This window comes from Gallus gallus, chromosome 2 (assembly GCF_016699485.2).
Source record: "Gallus gallus isolate bGalGal1 chromosome 2, bGalGal1.mat.broiler.GRCg7b, whole genome shotgun sequence".
Lineage (NCBI taxonomy): Eukaryota > Metazoa > Chordata > Aves > Galliformes > Phasianidae > Gallus > Gallus gallus.
The window spans coordinates 44,506,398-44,522,104 of NC_052533.1; the positions used below are offsets into that span (position 1 = coordinate 44,506,398).

Below are 15,707 nucleotides of genomic sequence, written 5' to 3' on the forward strand. Positions count from 1 at the left end.
AACCCTTACTTATCACCAAAAGAATCAGAAATGAAGTCTGAGATAGACTATTGAAGATTTGAAGGTATTAACTTTTCCAGTAAGCTGTCAGAGCCTTGAAGGTGAATCTTATTTTTCTCCTGTAACTTGCCAGGAAAAAAAAAAAAGTTTTAATGTTTGCAAAGTTTTCAAATAGTATGAGTATGAAAAGTGTTAGAAACAAACAAATACCTAGTGAATGTAATTAATATTGGGGTATTTTGACTTTGCAAGTTCCCAAAATACCTTTTATCAAGCACAAAATTTAAAAGGTAATAATAATGTGTCTGAAAGTAGAGCATACAGATAGTACTTTTGGCTTGTAGAAGGGTGGACAGTATCTATTCCTTTGTATTTTAGTTGCTAGCATTCCATGCTAGAAGACTTTGTATAAGAATAGCAAGCTTCAGAAACTGGACTGTAAAACAAGGCAGTGGTTATACAAGCAATTTTTGTTACTGCAGAAGTATTGAAGGACCTGTAAATATAAGCTATAGGGAAAAGCAAGTACTACTCATGCATATGTAGAAGCATGCATCTGCTTCTCTGTTGTTTTCTTTAACTTTTACTTTATTTTGAAAAATTGTCCTGGGAGATTATAATGGTTTTGGCTTTCTGTGGGCTTTTTTGGTCTTGTTTGTTATTCCTGCATTCATTCCAGCTACTCAAGAAATGAAAATTGGCTGTGTTGTCAGCAGTAGAGATGTTTACTTTCGATCACTTGAACCATTTTCAGTTCCTTTATGCCTACAAACTTCTGATGTTCATGAATTGTACTTCAAATGTAGAAGTTGTGAATTCTGCTATAGGCAATACTTGTAGGGCTCATATACTTGAATAATAGGCCTTAGTCATCAAACTTCAAATTTGAGAATTCAGTCAGATACAAAAGAAGAGGAGGAAAGTTTTGGGACCCAAGTTGGGAGAGGAACTCAGTAGTTGTCCTCCAGCAGCACCTGGAGGAAGAAGAATATGCAGGTTGTGGATTGGCTAATAAAGCATTATGTGTTTTCATGCTGTTTTTGTTTATATTACTACGTGGTGCTTTTTGTTGGTGTTTTTCTCTATAACACAGCAGTCCCTGATTTTTTGAAACTTCCCATCGAATTTGAACAAAACTGTGAATTTTAAAACCCCATTTAGCCATTTTTCTTCCTCAGCTTTTTTTCCTCATTCATAGCACACATTAAACCACTGGCTGGCACTCAACTTCTAAGAAGATCAATGTGAGATCTTTTCCGTATTCTGGAGGGAGTTCATTGACCACCATGCAGGCTATTGATCAAGTCTTGTTTTCTTGGATGTAGCAGAAGTTCTGTCCTGAATTCGCAGTAAATCACTGAAAGATTTTGAAGTCTGTTCCCACTTGAGAATAATTAGAAAATTTTCTAACAAAAGCAGATTAATCTGTCAATTACAACTTGGATCTTCAGTGTTTATTTGAGATTAGGTGTGCTACCATGAGAATTGTGAGGGTACAGAGAAACAAAATGACTGTTCTATCATTAGACAAACTATGTTGAATAAAAATTATACTGGTGTTGTGATAATATTTATCAATGGCTGATAAGTGCATAAAACTTTTCTAAAATACTTATTGAATCATAGTCTTAATTATTAAAGTTTTGTTTTCCTGTTTGAAGATCAAACTATTTAATCACTTCCCAGAGAGCTCTGTCTTGTCCATGAGCCATGCCCAGTTCACTCTGATCATTTGTTTGCTTTTCTAATCATGTCTATGGGATTAAAGACCACTGGAAATGGGTATGTGACTCTACAGGCCTGAGTCTGGATTTGAGTGCTGTTCCCAGTCTTACTGTTCTTCCTCGCTTACTATTAACTTTAGTCTCCATATTTATGGTTAATAAATATATTTCCCATTATCTTTATATAGTGGAGTTTTCTATACTGGGAAGTTAATGAGAGCTTGGAGTGTTGGTAGCTGGTGTGCACTAAATGCTTGCTTAGATGTATTTCCGACATTCAAATCACAGAACTTATTTTGCTCAATGAAAGCTACGTTCACAAGGCACTGTTAGACTTCCCTTTACAGAAAGCATGGATCTGTGTTTACATCCTGGAGTCTAATCAAGTAAGTTTTACTTTTCTAAGCAGCTCCTGTGCAATCAGTTAGATTAACAATCTTAGTAAGTACAGTTGATTTATCAACGTGGTTGTTTCTGATTCTAAATATTGAAATTGCTGGAAGTATTCTAGTATTGTAGTCTGCCAGAGAGAAAAGAAATACAGTCTAAAATAAACCTGAGAATGGTATGTGCATTGTAAAACAGGAGTGTTTTTCTGAGATGGTCGAGCTATCTTTGCTACTCAAGGTGAAATGCTGCAGTCTTTAATTACACAAATGAGTTGCGGTGGGTAAAATGAGCCATGTTTCAGATGATAGACTTTTTTGCTTCCAAAATACATGCATTGTTTATGAGATTCTTACCAAGATCAGTACCAGATGCAAGTTCATATTTTCCAGTTCTTTCACTTAGCGCTTGGTTACTCTGTACACAATTTCCAAGTTCTTTGTAAGAGGTCCTGAGCGCTCAAAAATGATTGCTCGTATCAAACAAGTTTGGTCATTTGTAACTGGAGGAGGTAGCTGCCATCTTCTATTTAATGTTTAAGTTAAGTGGTTTAGGTTTGTTCATAAACAAGTGCAAGTATAATCTTAAAATTGGATGTTTGGAACAGAATTGTTTGAAATGGAATTTCTTAAAATGCGAGAGGCTCTAAGCACAAACTGAAAACTCTATGAGTGCCTTAATGCACGGTATTAATGCAGAAGAGGAGATTTGGGAATGGAAACTTCCATTTTGCCAAGATAGCGAGTAAAATTCAGGCATTATGAAAAGGAAATACTTTGTTTAATGTTTATGCTTAAACAACTGGGACTTTCTTATGAATGTACTGCTTCAGCGTTACTTGGTTCAGTATGAATAGTATCTCTTGGTTAAAAACATGCTTGTTGCAAAGGATTAGTAATATTGGAACAGATAAAAGTAACGAGCATTTAAAGCAGGAGTAACAGCTAAAGATAATGTAATGGTGACTTACACAACCCAGAATCATGCTTTACCACTTGTTTGTTTCATTTTGGTATTTGTTGTTGGTGTTTTTTTTTTAATGTATATACTGTTAAGCCTCTCTTTAGAATTTTCTATTTAACTAATCAAGATCTGATTCCATTTGGAGCTGTATTTTCCTTGAAATTGAAGCCTTATTTAAACCCTCTTGATTAGCAAATGACCAAAGCCAAATGTTTAGAAGTCTCGGTGATACGACAGTCATTTTGTTTGTATGTGATTTCCCCTCACCCCTCCCTGAGATTATTGTTCCTCATTTCTATACTAAAAATACCAGCAAAGCACAAAGACAATTCAAAAGAAACTCCTAACAAAATTACCCACAACACATTATTTTCATTTCTTTCATTATTTATGCCAAAGTTTGAATACTTGGTATTGTTATTTATACTCTTGTTTGGTTTGTTGGGTTGTTTTGTTTTGTTTTTTTGTCAGTAACTTTCAAGGTATTTACAGAAGAGGTGAGCTTCTTAACCATGTCTTCCTGATACAGACACAAGCATCAGGATAAGAATTCTTTGGAAAGAAAAGTTTTACTCCTGACCAGTAGCAGTGCTCCAGGTGTGATTAAGCCAAGGCACATCCTAGTCCAAAGACTAAATTTTCCATAACCTTTATGGCTGTAAGGATCAAGGCTTATGAAACATCCCTAGGTTGCATACCACCAGAGCATCATATATTTGTTTGTTTTTCAAGTCTGTCAAGCTTTGAGCTCACATAAGTGGGTGTGTTTTAGTTTGGTTGTTTGGTGCCCAGACAGTGTAATCCCTTCTCTCCTGGGAAAAGATGCCCAGTAGGATAGTTGGAATGGCCTTAGGTTGCATTGGAACTGTTGGCTGCCAAGTAAACTACTCTTAAATAATCACTAGGCTATTTTTATTTATTAACATGTGTTATAGTTGCCAAATTTTAGTTCATGAAATCACTTCATAAAAATAAAATTGTTATTCATAAAATTGGCTAGCTGAGGTTGGAAGCAAACTCTGGAGGTTGTCTAGTCCAACCCACTGCTGAAAACAGGGTCAGCTATACAAAGCATTTCCTGGCATTGCCCATTTGAGTTTTGACTGCCTCCAGGTATAGGGGCTTCATAACCACTCTGGTCATCTTGATTTAGTGTTTGGCAACACCTGTTTTCCTGTCCTTGGGCCCTGCTGGGGTGAGTCTGTTGTCCTTACTTCCATCAGATATTTTTACTTGCTGATGTGTTCTCAAAGCCTCCTACTTTGAAGCGTTTTCAAAGCGGTGCTCGACGGGATCCCCATGTCCTTTTGCACAAAGCTGCTTTGCATGTGATTGGCCCAGCCTGTGTGGGTGCCTTAGGTGTTCCTCCCTGGGTTGCATCTCCTGTCAGGGATTCCTCTCTGTCTCAGAGTAGTTCTGTTTTCATTTATCGTGTGTGTTTCTTTAAATTACTGAAGATCTCTAGCTGAGCTTTGTTGTTCCTTATGAACTCCTTTCTGCTGCTGCTCTGATGCCTCACAAACAAACAGAAAAATGTGTAGATGGATTCTGTAGATAAAACTTTGATAAAAAATGTAGCTAATGAAGCTGGGCAGTCATGTAAGCTGCAGCATGTACAATTTTAGACATTGCAGAACCTTGCAGCGCATCCACCCCTTCTAAGGAATGATTAAACTGGACAATCCACTAGGCTTTTAAAGGCTAGAAGTCTGGATCATCCCTCCCTCTGCTAATATTCCAATTTTAGGAAGGCTGACATTTTGGAAAACATTAGATAAGCTGTTCCACGGGTTTAAATTTTCTTGAGTATGTCCTATATGTATTTTATGATCAACTCTGCAACTTGACTTCTGAAGGTTACAAAAGTAAGACTTTTTAAGTTGCGTTATATGTCCATAATATCCAAGTGACTGTATGTCAGAAACACACAGAGATGCTTGCCTATTCTATCTTCTATATTTCCTTTGCAGACCAAAGTTACTGAATGATTTCTATAATGTAGTTTATTAATTTCACCACTGACTTAATTTCCACATGATGTGGTGGTTGTATTCTGTATATTTGATCGTAAGGTAAACAGAGCTGTCCCTTCTTGATGTGATGGAGACATTGCTTAAGATAATAAGAGACTTAAGTACTGAGAATACTGCAGTTGTTATGTATGATAATGCTTTAAGTAAAATCATAGAATCACCAAGGTTGGAAAAGACCCACAGGATCACCCAGTCCAACCATCCGCCCATCACCAACAGTTCTCACTAAACCATGTCCCTCAACACAACGTCCAAATGTTCCTTGAATACCTCCAGGGTCGGTGACTCCACCACCTCTCTGGGCAGCCCATTCCAGTGCCTGACCACCCTTTCAGAAGGTTAAAAATCTTTTTTAATTGAGAGAGTGACATGATCCCCTGGTCTTGCAAGTAGTGTCTAGACCATAAACAGTTAAATGCTATCATATAGCTATAAAATGAATCCAGCAAAGCTGATTATTTGTAGAAAAAGCTGAGTTCGGTTTAAACTGAGAATAGTTGTTAGGCATCCTGCAGACGGCCTGTTCTTTTGCAATTGCTAATACTTATATAGGTATTGTGTACCAATAATCATCTGAGCAAAAGCAAGGGTTTGGCATGTGAAGAAGTGTTTTTTGGTGCCAGGTTTGTAAATGAAAGACTTGCTGTTTAGATTTGCTGTTTAGATTTGCAAAAGACTTGCTGAGAAAGGTGTTGTAGTCCATGTAGTTTACAAGTGGTGATTGTGGGGTAAAAGTTACTGGAAAATTTCAGTGTGTTTCACAGACTCTAGTTTAAATGCTTTATTTCAGAAAATAGCACATCTGATAAGAAAAGGATTTATTTTAATAATTGTCCTGAAAGGTGAAACACTGAATAATACAGTTGATTTCTGCTTTGTGTAGAAGTTCATGACATGCTGCTGAAAACAAAACTGATAGAAATAAGCTAGGATGCTTTTTTTTTTAAAAAAAAAAAAAAAAGACTGGCTCCTTAAGTTTTTAATGTCACACCATTTGTGTTTCTGAGCTGTATATATTATGGGTTTTTATTGAATAAGGTATTACTGGAATTTGCAATGCAGCATGTCCCTACCTAACAATTTATTAATGCAGGGTTCTACTTGCTATGAGTGTGATTATTCAGTTTATCTTGTGTTTTCTGGCTAATTTTATTCTACTGCAGCCTTTGTACAACTGCTGAACTGCAGTTGTTGGTGTGGTGCCTCGTACCATAGGAAGGCGTTTGGTAAGATGGGGAAAAGAAGGGAGAAGCTAAACCCTGCACATATCAATATTTACAGTGGCGTTTGGTATTTATTGAATACCTCATTTTAGGAGGAAGACAGGATGGTTCTGTGATGGTGGCGACTGTATGCATTCAAACATGATTAGTAATAAACTGAGAGAGGCAGATGCTCTTCTCCTGTATCACTTGTTAACACAGTACTGTTGTGCATTCTTCTAGAAAATCTTGAGAACAAACTGTTAAAAGAGCAAAAGCAACAGTACATAGTTTATACATCTTATCTACCTGTAATCAATCCATGCTGTAATGCATCAAAATACTTGGAATGAATAATGGCCAGGCCGCTACTGCAGAAGCTTGTTCGTTATGTGATCAGATTGGCAAGGGCCTTAGAGATGTGAGAGAGCAGCAGTTTGACTCTTGCACAGTTTTGTTTCTCATTCTGTAAGTGGTGCAGTGTTTGGATTTTGAGAAATAGCTGTTTCTTACTGTGGTTCCACAGGAAAGGAAGCAAATAATAGAAGTGACATCAGCCATTTCTGCATTTGGAAAGACACAGTTCTGTTTATAGCATGTGGGAGTAATGAAGTATGTATGGAAATATATGGGAGATGACCAGAAATCACAGCCTCCTTTTCCATACGTAGAGGAAAAACGTGATGTAGCCTTGTTTAATAGAAAATTGAAAGAAAGGAATATAATTAGCGGTTGTTGTGATTTTGTGGAAGAATTGGTTGGACAGTATCACTCTGAGATTAAACAATCAGTTGGTTCTCCCAACCCAAATTACATGCATCTACCAATGCGTTTGACTTTAACATTTGGCATTTTGATCTTAAAATGAGCACTGTGTAGTACATCAGTACACATTGAAATGATTCAGATTTGGTTATGGTTAACAGTTGTAGTAACTGGCTGGTAGACCCAAATGCTTTTTTTTTTTCCTTCTGCATGTTTTGAAAATGACTCTTTCAGAAGTCACTGGACAACAGATGACAAAAATAAATGTGAGGAAAAGGCACTCCCAAGGAAGTGCCAATAACATTAAATAGAGGTATGTTCAAACAAGACTAATTTTACAGTTCAATTTTGCAGGGATGTAGGACTAAGGAGTGTCCCGTTTCACTCTCGCACAAAGTGCTGTGGTCTGGGATGTGTCATCGTAGTACAGGATGTGAGAGCGAAATGTATAAGATGCTGTAAGTTCCTTGTCTGATTCTGTGTCAAAAAGGCTCTGAAAATGGAAGCAGTAAAATAGTGCTTTGTGTCTGTGTGCAGCTTTGTTGGAACTAATAAACTTTTTAACGCTACATTTGCTTCAGATGTCTGTCTTTAAAGAAACATACTGGAAAAGAACACGCAGAGAAAATGAGATTTAAAGAACTGAAATAAAAAGAATTAGAGGTGACATGATAAGTGATTTTAAAACTCCATAAGGAGAAAGTACTAACTGTGAAAGCACTCTTTTAATTTGGTGAAGAAAAGTAGAGGAAAGCATAAAGCTGAAAGTCAGATGTTCACCTTGGAAATAAGGCAAATATTATAACAGCGTGATTAGCCAGTGGAACAAACTATCAGAGAAGGTGGTGATTTTCCGTCCCTTGAAGGCTTTCAAATGAAGAATATTCACTTTCTGGAATTTAGGCTTTAGCCAAATACATGTTTACCTTACCAGAGTTGGGGAACTGTGAGTTTGTGCAAGTCTTTGTGCCTCTGGCATGAATTTCATGCATACTTCAGGTACTGTTAGCATTGAAAGATCTCCAAGGTCAAGCTTATGAGGCGTTTGTATCCAGAGTGGCATATGCCCAGGGATGAAGAGGCGTGAAGAGCTCTGATTATGGGTAAACAAGTTACCCTCCTTGGGCTCGATATAGGATAACTAAGGAAAAATTAATGGCCTTGGGTACAGGAAGTCAGTACAGATTATCCTAAACTTTACTGTGAATCTGTTAACTAGTTACATTTCCAGTTTCCTGAACTAATTTGTGCCAAAAACTTAAGTGGAAATTAATCCAGCTGCTGGCTGCATTAGCTTCCACCTACATAATTACGGTCATAGAGGACAGATGTGCTATACAACCATCAGCTGGCCTACATGGTAATTTTTTCCACATTTTAAAATTGCAAGTGCCTGCTAACATAGCCCCCCACCATAAGTGCCAGACATCAGTGTTGCCATCTCTGTCTCAGTTCTTTGGTTGGATTTTAAAGCCTTTAAAATGTTATCGTCTTGTATCCTGTTGGGTAGTTTTCCTGACTGGTAAGGATTTGCTAGGAGTTCTGTGGGGCTGAAAGTAGAGGAGCAATTGTCTTAGTGCTTTGCATATAAGACTATACTATAGAGGGGGGAAGAAAAAAAGTAGAACAGTGTGGAAATTTTGAAACAAGTTGGCAAAATGAGTCTTAGCAATTATAAAAGAATTTACTAGTATCTCTTATTTATGCTATTATTAACTGAATAATAATGATTCTGATTTTGCTGGATTAGAATGCTTCTTAACATTGTTTAAACTATCTATTTCGAGAAGGGCAGCTTCAGGTGCATTTCAAAACAGTTTCTTCTTTAGAACAAAAATAAACGTAAGAAAGTCTTGAATTTTACCCTTATTAAAATAGTTCTCCTTTTAACATAAAGCAACCACTTTTATTTTTTGACTTTGTAAAAAGTCACTTCATAGGGTATGGTGCAAAAATAAATACATCTGTTCCGCATTTGGTTTCAGTCTACTTTTTCAACAGAAATCACGCATCAACATTAATCTCGTAACAGTAATAAACAGTCAAACATGAAGACAGACTGCTAGACAACTCAGTAGATGGGATATATAAAATATCTTTTCTTCAACATCTTGCAATTCCTTCTGTTATTTCTTACTTCCAGCAGAACTTGCATCACTTCCAAAGCATGTTGTATGCTTTCTTTAGGTAAGAATATTGAGTCATGAAATGGTTTGTCACAATCCTTCTTGTCTTCATTAGAAATAATTTCAAGATGTGTCTTTTGTGCTTCAGCTTCTGTAAACCTAAGATAACCATGTCTGTTATACCTCTGATGTTTACCTCTCAGTGTTAATATTTGATATAAGATGGAATTGTTATTATTACTGTTCAGTTCTTTGATGACTGAAAATGTCAAGTAGCAGTTTATATGTGAATTACAGTAACATCTTTCATTCTCTGTAGAAGAAAATGATTTTGGAATGGGATCTGTACTCTATGCTTAAGCTAATGTATTTCATTTCCTGAGAACATCCTTTGAAATGGTTCTGTTTTTGCTTGGAAATGGTATTTAGCAAAAATTTGTTTTGACAATGAAACCTTTATTTTAGAAAACTATTAAGAGTTGCTAGTAATGAAGAATTGGTTCAGTGTTCAAAAGAGTCTTACTCTTCTTCACCATGACAGTGTGCTCCCCCTTACCCTCTCCCTCCTCCTTCAGCCTGGCTGTTATGCCTAGGGCATTGCTCAGCCTGACTTCTGTATCAGAGAAGGTCGTGGAGCAGATCAATCATCTTGAGTAAAATCATATAGCATGTGTGGGACAGTCGGGATCAGGCCTAGCCTCATGAAAGGCAAGTCCTGCTTGACCAACCTGGTAGCCTTCCATGACCAGGTTACCTGCCTAGTGGATGAGGGAAGAGCTGTAGATGTCATCTGTCTAGACATTAGTAGGGCCTTTGACCCAGTCTCCCACAGCGTTCACCTGGAGAAGCTGGCAGCTCATGGCTTAAACAGGTGTACTCTTCACCTTAAAAATTGACTGAACAGCTGGGCCTTAGAGAGTGGTGCTGAATGAAGTTAAATCCAGCTGGTGGCTGGACATGAGTGGTATTCCCCAGGTGTCAGTACTGGAGTCAGTTATTGATGATGTCAAGAGGAAGCTGAACGCACCCTCAGTAAGTTTGCAATTGACACCAAGTTGGGAGAAAGTGTTGATGTGTCTGAGGGTAGAAAGGCTCTGCAAAGGGATCTGAATGCAGGATTGATGGGGGCTGAGGCCAATCGTATAGGATTCAACAAGATCAAGTGCTGGGTCCTGTGCTTCAGTTACAACAATCCCATACAACACTGCAGACTTGAGGCAAAGTGGCTGGAAAGCCGTGTGGCAGCGAAGGATCTGGGGGTATTAGTATTTAGTGCCAGCTGAACGTGAGTTAGCAGTGTACCCAGGTGGCCAGGAAGGCCAACACTATCCTTGTTTATATAGCCAGGAGGACTAGGGAAGTGATCATTCCACTGTACATGGCTCTGGTGAAGCCACACTTAGAGTACTGTGTTCAGTTTTGGGCCCCTCACTACAAGAAGGACATTAAGGTCTTGGAGTGTGTCCAGAGAAGGGCAGCAAAGCTGTTGAAGGGTCTGGAGGACAAGTTTTAAGACGAATGGCTGAGGGAACTGAGATTGCTTGTTCTGGAGAAGAGGAGGTTCAGGGAAGGCCTTGACACTCTGCAACTACCTGAAAGCAGGTTGCTGCAAGGTGGGAGTCGGTTTCTTGTCCCTGATAATTAGCAATAGGATGAGAGGTAATGACTTCAAGTTGCACCAGGGGAGGTTCAGGTTGGATATTAGCAAACATTTCTTCTCCAAAAGAATGATAAAGCATTGGAACTGGCTGCCCAGGGAGATGGTGGAGTCACCATCCCTGGAGGTTAAGAAATGTGTGAATGTGGTGTTTAAGGATGCAGTTAGTGGGCATAGTGGTGATGTGTTGGTAGTTGGACTTGATGATCTTAAAGATCTTGTCCAATCTTAATGATTATATGATTACATCATCCTGCTAAATACTATGATAATGAACTAATAGTTTTACTCTGTAAATAGGGAGCAGCCCAAGAGCCCCTGGAGATTTAATCCTCATAATGAGACTGCATGTGACCTCCCCAGTGCCTTCTAAATATTTGCGAAGCTTGAGTGACTGTGTCTCGGAGTGAATTATGTGGAATAATTATTGGAAGTAATGTGTTGGATTTTTCCTCTCTTGAGAAAAGCATTGAAGAAACCTCTGCTGTGGAATGCAGTGAACATGCAAGGATTCTATTCCATGATAGTTAACTAAGCAACATAAGACAGGGAAACATTAGCTTGTTAGCAGCACCAGGGGAGTTTGGTATGCTGACTCTTAAGAGATAGAGCATAGAGGATGGAGTGAATTGTGAAACTCCACAGCCAGGCCCTGTGTTAAAATTGCAGAGAGGGGAACTTGGTGGTACTACAGAACTGATAAACTGCATAGTGGTCATTCTGAGTTAGCAGCTTTTCAGGCGTCTTTTCCACCAATTGCAACAAAGCTACGTATGATTACAGTCACTCAAGTTCCCCCTGAAAGAAGGAAAAGAGTATAAAAGTGGCATTAAAGAGAAGGAGTTTGGGGAAGATATCATTGCAGACAAAGTGAGAGGATACCACTGGCTTCTGGGACCTGTTGACAGGCTGAGCTTCTCTTCCTCCCATAGGAACGTCTAATGGGTGAGATTTACATACTCAGTTACACAGAGTGCTTCCCTCAGGAAACTTAAAAATCTTTATAGAGTTATCCTATAATTTAATGCATTTGCAGTCAGCTGTATTCACATTATCACATGCTTTATGGACACAGTGTATTTATAACTGACAATTTAAAAGAATCTGTTATCTGTTGCTCCGATAAAGAGCACAATTCATGAAGCTAGTCATAAGAGTTCTCAGTGGATATAGCCAAATTCCTTACGGTTGGGAGTCCATTCAAACGCAACTGGACCCATAGCACCAAATTGAGTATTAACCCTTCAGTGCAAAAACTAGACTCTTAAATCCTCACTTACAGTTGCATAAGTTATTTTTATAATTGCATCACAATTAAAGGTATATAAATCAGTTTCTCTGAATTAAAAACAATAAAATACCTTGTTATTCATACGTGTGTGGGAGATGAAGTGGGGAAAACTGAAACTAGATTTTGTTAAAATTGATCCTGTTATGTAGATGTTGACTGTCTCAAGATGATGGGTATGGGGTCACTCCTTAAATCTGAATAACCAAAACAATAGAATGCTTTTATTTAGTTTGACTTCGTTGGTGTATAACAGGTGATGTTTCCATAGAACTATGTGAAACAGTGAATTCATATGTTAGTTTGAATTAATAATGAAAATGTTCTTATTGTCTTTCTTTCTAGAATATTTTCTTTCTTGGACATAGTTACTTTGTGTCGATGTGCACAAGTTTCCAAGGTATGTATTTCTATTGTTCTGTTGTCATTGTTGTTTGGGAAGCTCTTTTCTTAATTACTTGCAAATGATGGGCTTTAGGATGGTCTTCTTCCTGTTTAAAAAAAAAAAAAATCAAGAATTTCTCTCAGCATCTTTTATTAAAACAAAAAAAAAAACCTGTTGGTCCAGTTTTGTGTTCAGATATGTGAAATTAGTTGCTATGTACTGGACTTCTTTTTGAAGGCTATGGAAAAGATATCCAGTAGTGCGTGCTCTATATCTGGAGAAAGGATTAAGCCCATTTTGGCATAGTGGCATTTGCTTTTTATAAAACACGTGGCTGTATAACACTATTTTTCAGACATGTTCTGCTTAAAATTCCATGTAGCTCAGTTAATGTGCACCATGTGTTTAAGTACATCCATCATTTGCTTGCCAAGTACAAAAGGTGTTAAATAAATGGACTACCAGTAGAGAAGAAAGGCGCACAGAGGGTAATAGAGAAAGCATGCTAAGTAAGCTTTTATGTTTAGCTAATCTTACTTTTATTTTGAATTAACATGAAAAATATTCTGCTCCTACACGAAATGTGTATGGTGAAGTGTATTCTTACACAAAATGAATGAAATTTTTAGTTCCATGTTTTTCTTCATTCTTTTAATGCAGATTAACTCTTTCTTTCTTCTATTTGTTTTAATTTATAATTGTGTAACTACTAAGTTCCCAGACCCATATTATCCTAGCCTGCAGCTTCAGTAAGTTCTGAGCTAACTAACATCAGGTTTTGTAGGAACTTTCAGTCGAAGCCTAGAACACATCAGAATAAAACCAAGGTGAATTAATAAATCCTTGTTTTGTTTTGTTTTCTCTCAGAACTATGTCGGTTGGATGCAGTGTTCTTTATTCCTATTTTTCTGAGTATGTTTTTGTTTCTCTACCTTTTTACTTTGTTTTGCTTTGAAGGACTGCTCCAACAGTGAAGAACAAATTATCAAATGTGTATGTAACTGAGCACATGGAAAGGCCTGATCCCAACAGTGGAAAGTCAGCAATGTTCTGAAAGGCTTGTCTTCCTCTCAGAATAGTAAATTCTGAGGTTGAGGAACTATGGGTTCATTGGAAGGAGTCTCATATGCATTTACTTTTCTCTCCATATATATCTAGTTAAATCATGCTGTGTATGTGTTGTGCATTTCATTTCTTGCTGTTAACATTTTATGGGTATAAGACTCTGAAGCATAATCCATTTAGGAGATTTGAGGTTAATTTAAACAAATGTTCTGGTTTTAACTAGTTAATATTTTATTATTAATATCTGCTGTTGCATTTGTTTTTTTTAAAAAGTGCTACTCAAATGTATATTTTTTTTTTTTGTATTTGAGAGTTTGTTGTATTGGAATTGCTGAGAGGAAAACAAAGGGAGCAGGCAGTGGAGGTGTATAACTCTTATTTTTTTTCTGTAGGCATGGAATGTTTTAGCTCTGGATGGAAGCAATTGGCAAAAAATAGACCTTTTTAACTTTCAGACGGATATAGAGGTTAGTGTTCTTGTTTATTTCTTTCCTCTGGGGATGCTTAAGAGCATAGCCCATTTTAAGTACCTCATAGACTCTCCTTGAGTTCACATTTTAAAGGCTAAAGTTCAGCATACTAAAGCAGTAAAGGGGTGAATGGACAACTCTGTATTTGTCTTTTTTACACTGATTATGTTTTTGAGTTTTGTTTGGAAGCAGTGTATCAGATAATTTGCATATGTTGTATATATGCGGAGTTCTAGAAATTCAGAACTGATAATTTCCAGAAAACAAAGGTATGAGCAGTGTCTCTGGACTGAGATGCTCAGTTACTCGTTACCTTGTGGGAAGATTGTGTTGCTCATCTCTGGTCTCTGTGAGAGTGCCATCTAGTGCTGAAAGCTCTCTGATTAGTTGTCTTTGGACAGAGACCGAAGCAACAAAATGGTAAAAATCTTTCCTTACTGCTGACTTGGCCTGGATTTGCTTTGCTGTGTACCTTAGTACCATTTTATCAACATTTCTTTCCTATGGCTTGAGCCTTGACTGAAATACAGGTTCATGTGGATTAAAATTCTTTTCAGCATATAATGAAACAATTAAGACAGTCTTACATTCCATAAGAAAAAAACAGAGTATTAATGTTATCATAGATGTGCATAAGAAAATAAATTATGTCATTGAAAAATGAAGACCAAAACCCATGGGAAATACAGTTCCTTAATTTAATCTAAACTAGTTTATTATTTGCATTTGGTAATGCTAATTAAGTTTAGAGTGCAATAATGAATTTGCTTCTGAATTTTGTATTAAGCTTTTAATTGCGTAAGTAAAATCCAGATGGGGGTCATTTGGTATATTTTGCAAACCCTATTTTCAAAGAATTCCTGAAGCTTTACAGTAATAAAGAATAAAATTTCTCACTACTCTCTTAAAATTTTATTGCCAACTCCTCTGCTATACTGATATTAAATATGAGAATCTGGCAGAGGGAGGAGAAAGATTTTTGGAATCTGCAAGTAAGTGTCTAAGATGTTTTGGGGCTCAATGTCATCTTTTTCACTTGTCTTGGAAAAAAAAAACCACCTTGTTTCTCACTTGCTAAGAAATAAAAAGGAAAGCCCACCAGACTGGTGACCTTTCTCTTGGCCAGCACTTTTCTGAAGACTTTTTGCTGTATAGAAAACGTGTTGGGCTTTTACATGTATGCTGAGTTTGTCTTTATTCTACCTAATGGTGTTGCCCTTTGAGATGTATTTGTAGCCTGGTGTTCAGGAGAGTGAAAGAAATTAAATTATAGTCCTATTTTTCTGTAACCATTCTGGACCCATTGCGGTTTTGAGGAATTTGATCACCTCTGTATATTTAAGTACATTTGTAATAAGAATGCTTTAAGTTTATTCATAACTTAAACCAATGATTACTGCATAAATTAGTTTTGAATGAGGTATGCATTCACTTTCGATATTAAAGACCTCTGTTTTAGAATCACGGAATCATAGAATCACAAGGTTGGAAAGGACCTACAAGATCATCAAGTCCTGCCATCCTCCCATTACTACCCACTAAGCTATTAAAACCATGTCTCGTTTTGCTTTAAGCTGTTTTAGTAATGCATTTTTTTTGTCTGTAGACTTAAGGCCAGGTAAGAGCTACTAATTGCATTTGG

General features: G+C 37.2%; 1 protein-coding gene across 8 annotated transcripts in view; it reads left to right on the top strand.

Annotated features, from left to right (window-relative positions):
• FBXL2 (F-box and leucine rich repeat protein 2) overlaps positions 1 to 15,707 on the top strand; it is a 52,020-nt gene that overhangs the window by 17,091 nt on the left and 19,222 nt on the right. For 7 of the 8 annotated variants that reach the window (XM_046938185.1, XM_040696049.2, XM_046938187.1 and 4 more), the window contains exons 3-4: positions 12,491 to 12,545; positions 13,988 to 14,062. In XM_046938185.1, the coding sequence (XP_046794141.1) occupies positions 12,491 to 12,545; positions 13,988 to 14,062 (130 nt within the window). Of the gene's footprint in view, positions 1 to 2,127; positions 9,262 to 12,490; positions 12,546 to 13,987; positions 14,063 to 15,707 lie in introns of those variants that run through there. The other variant, XM_046938189.1, reaches the window with a different exon arrangement.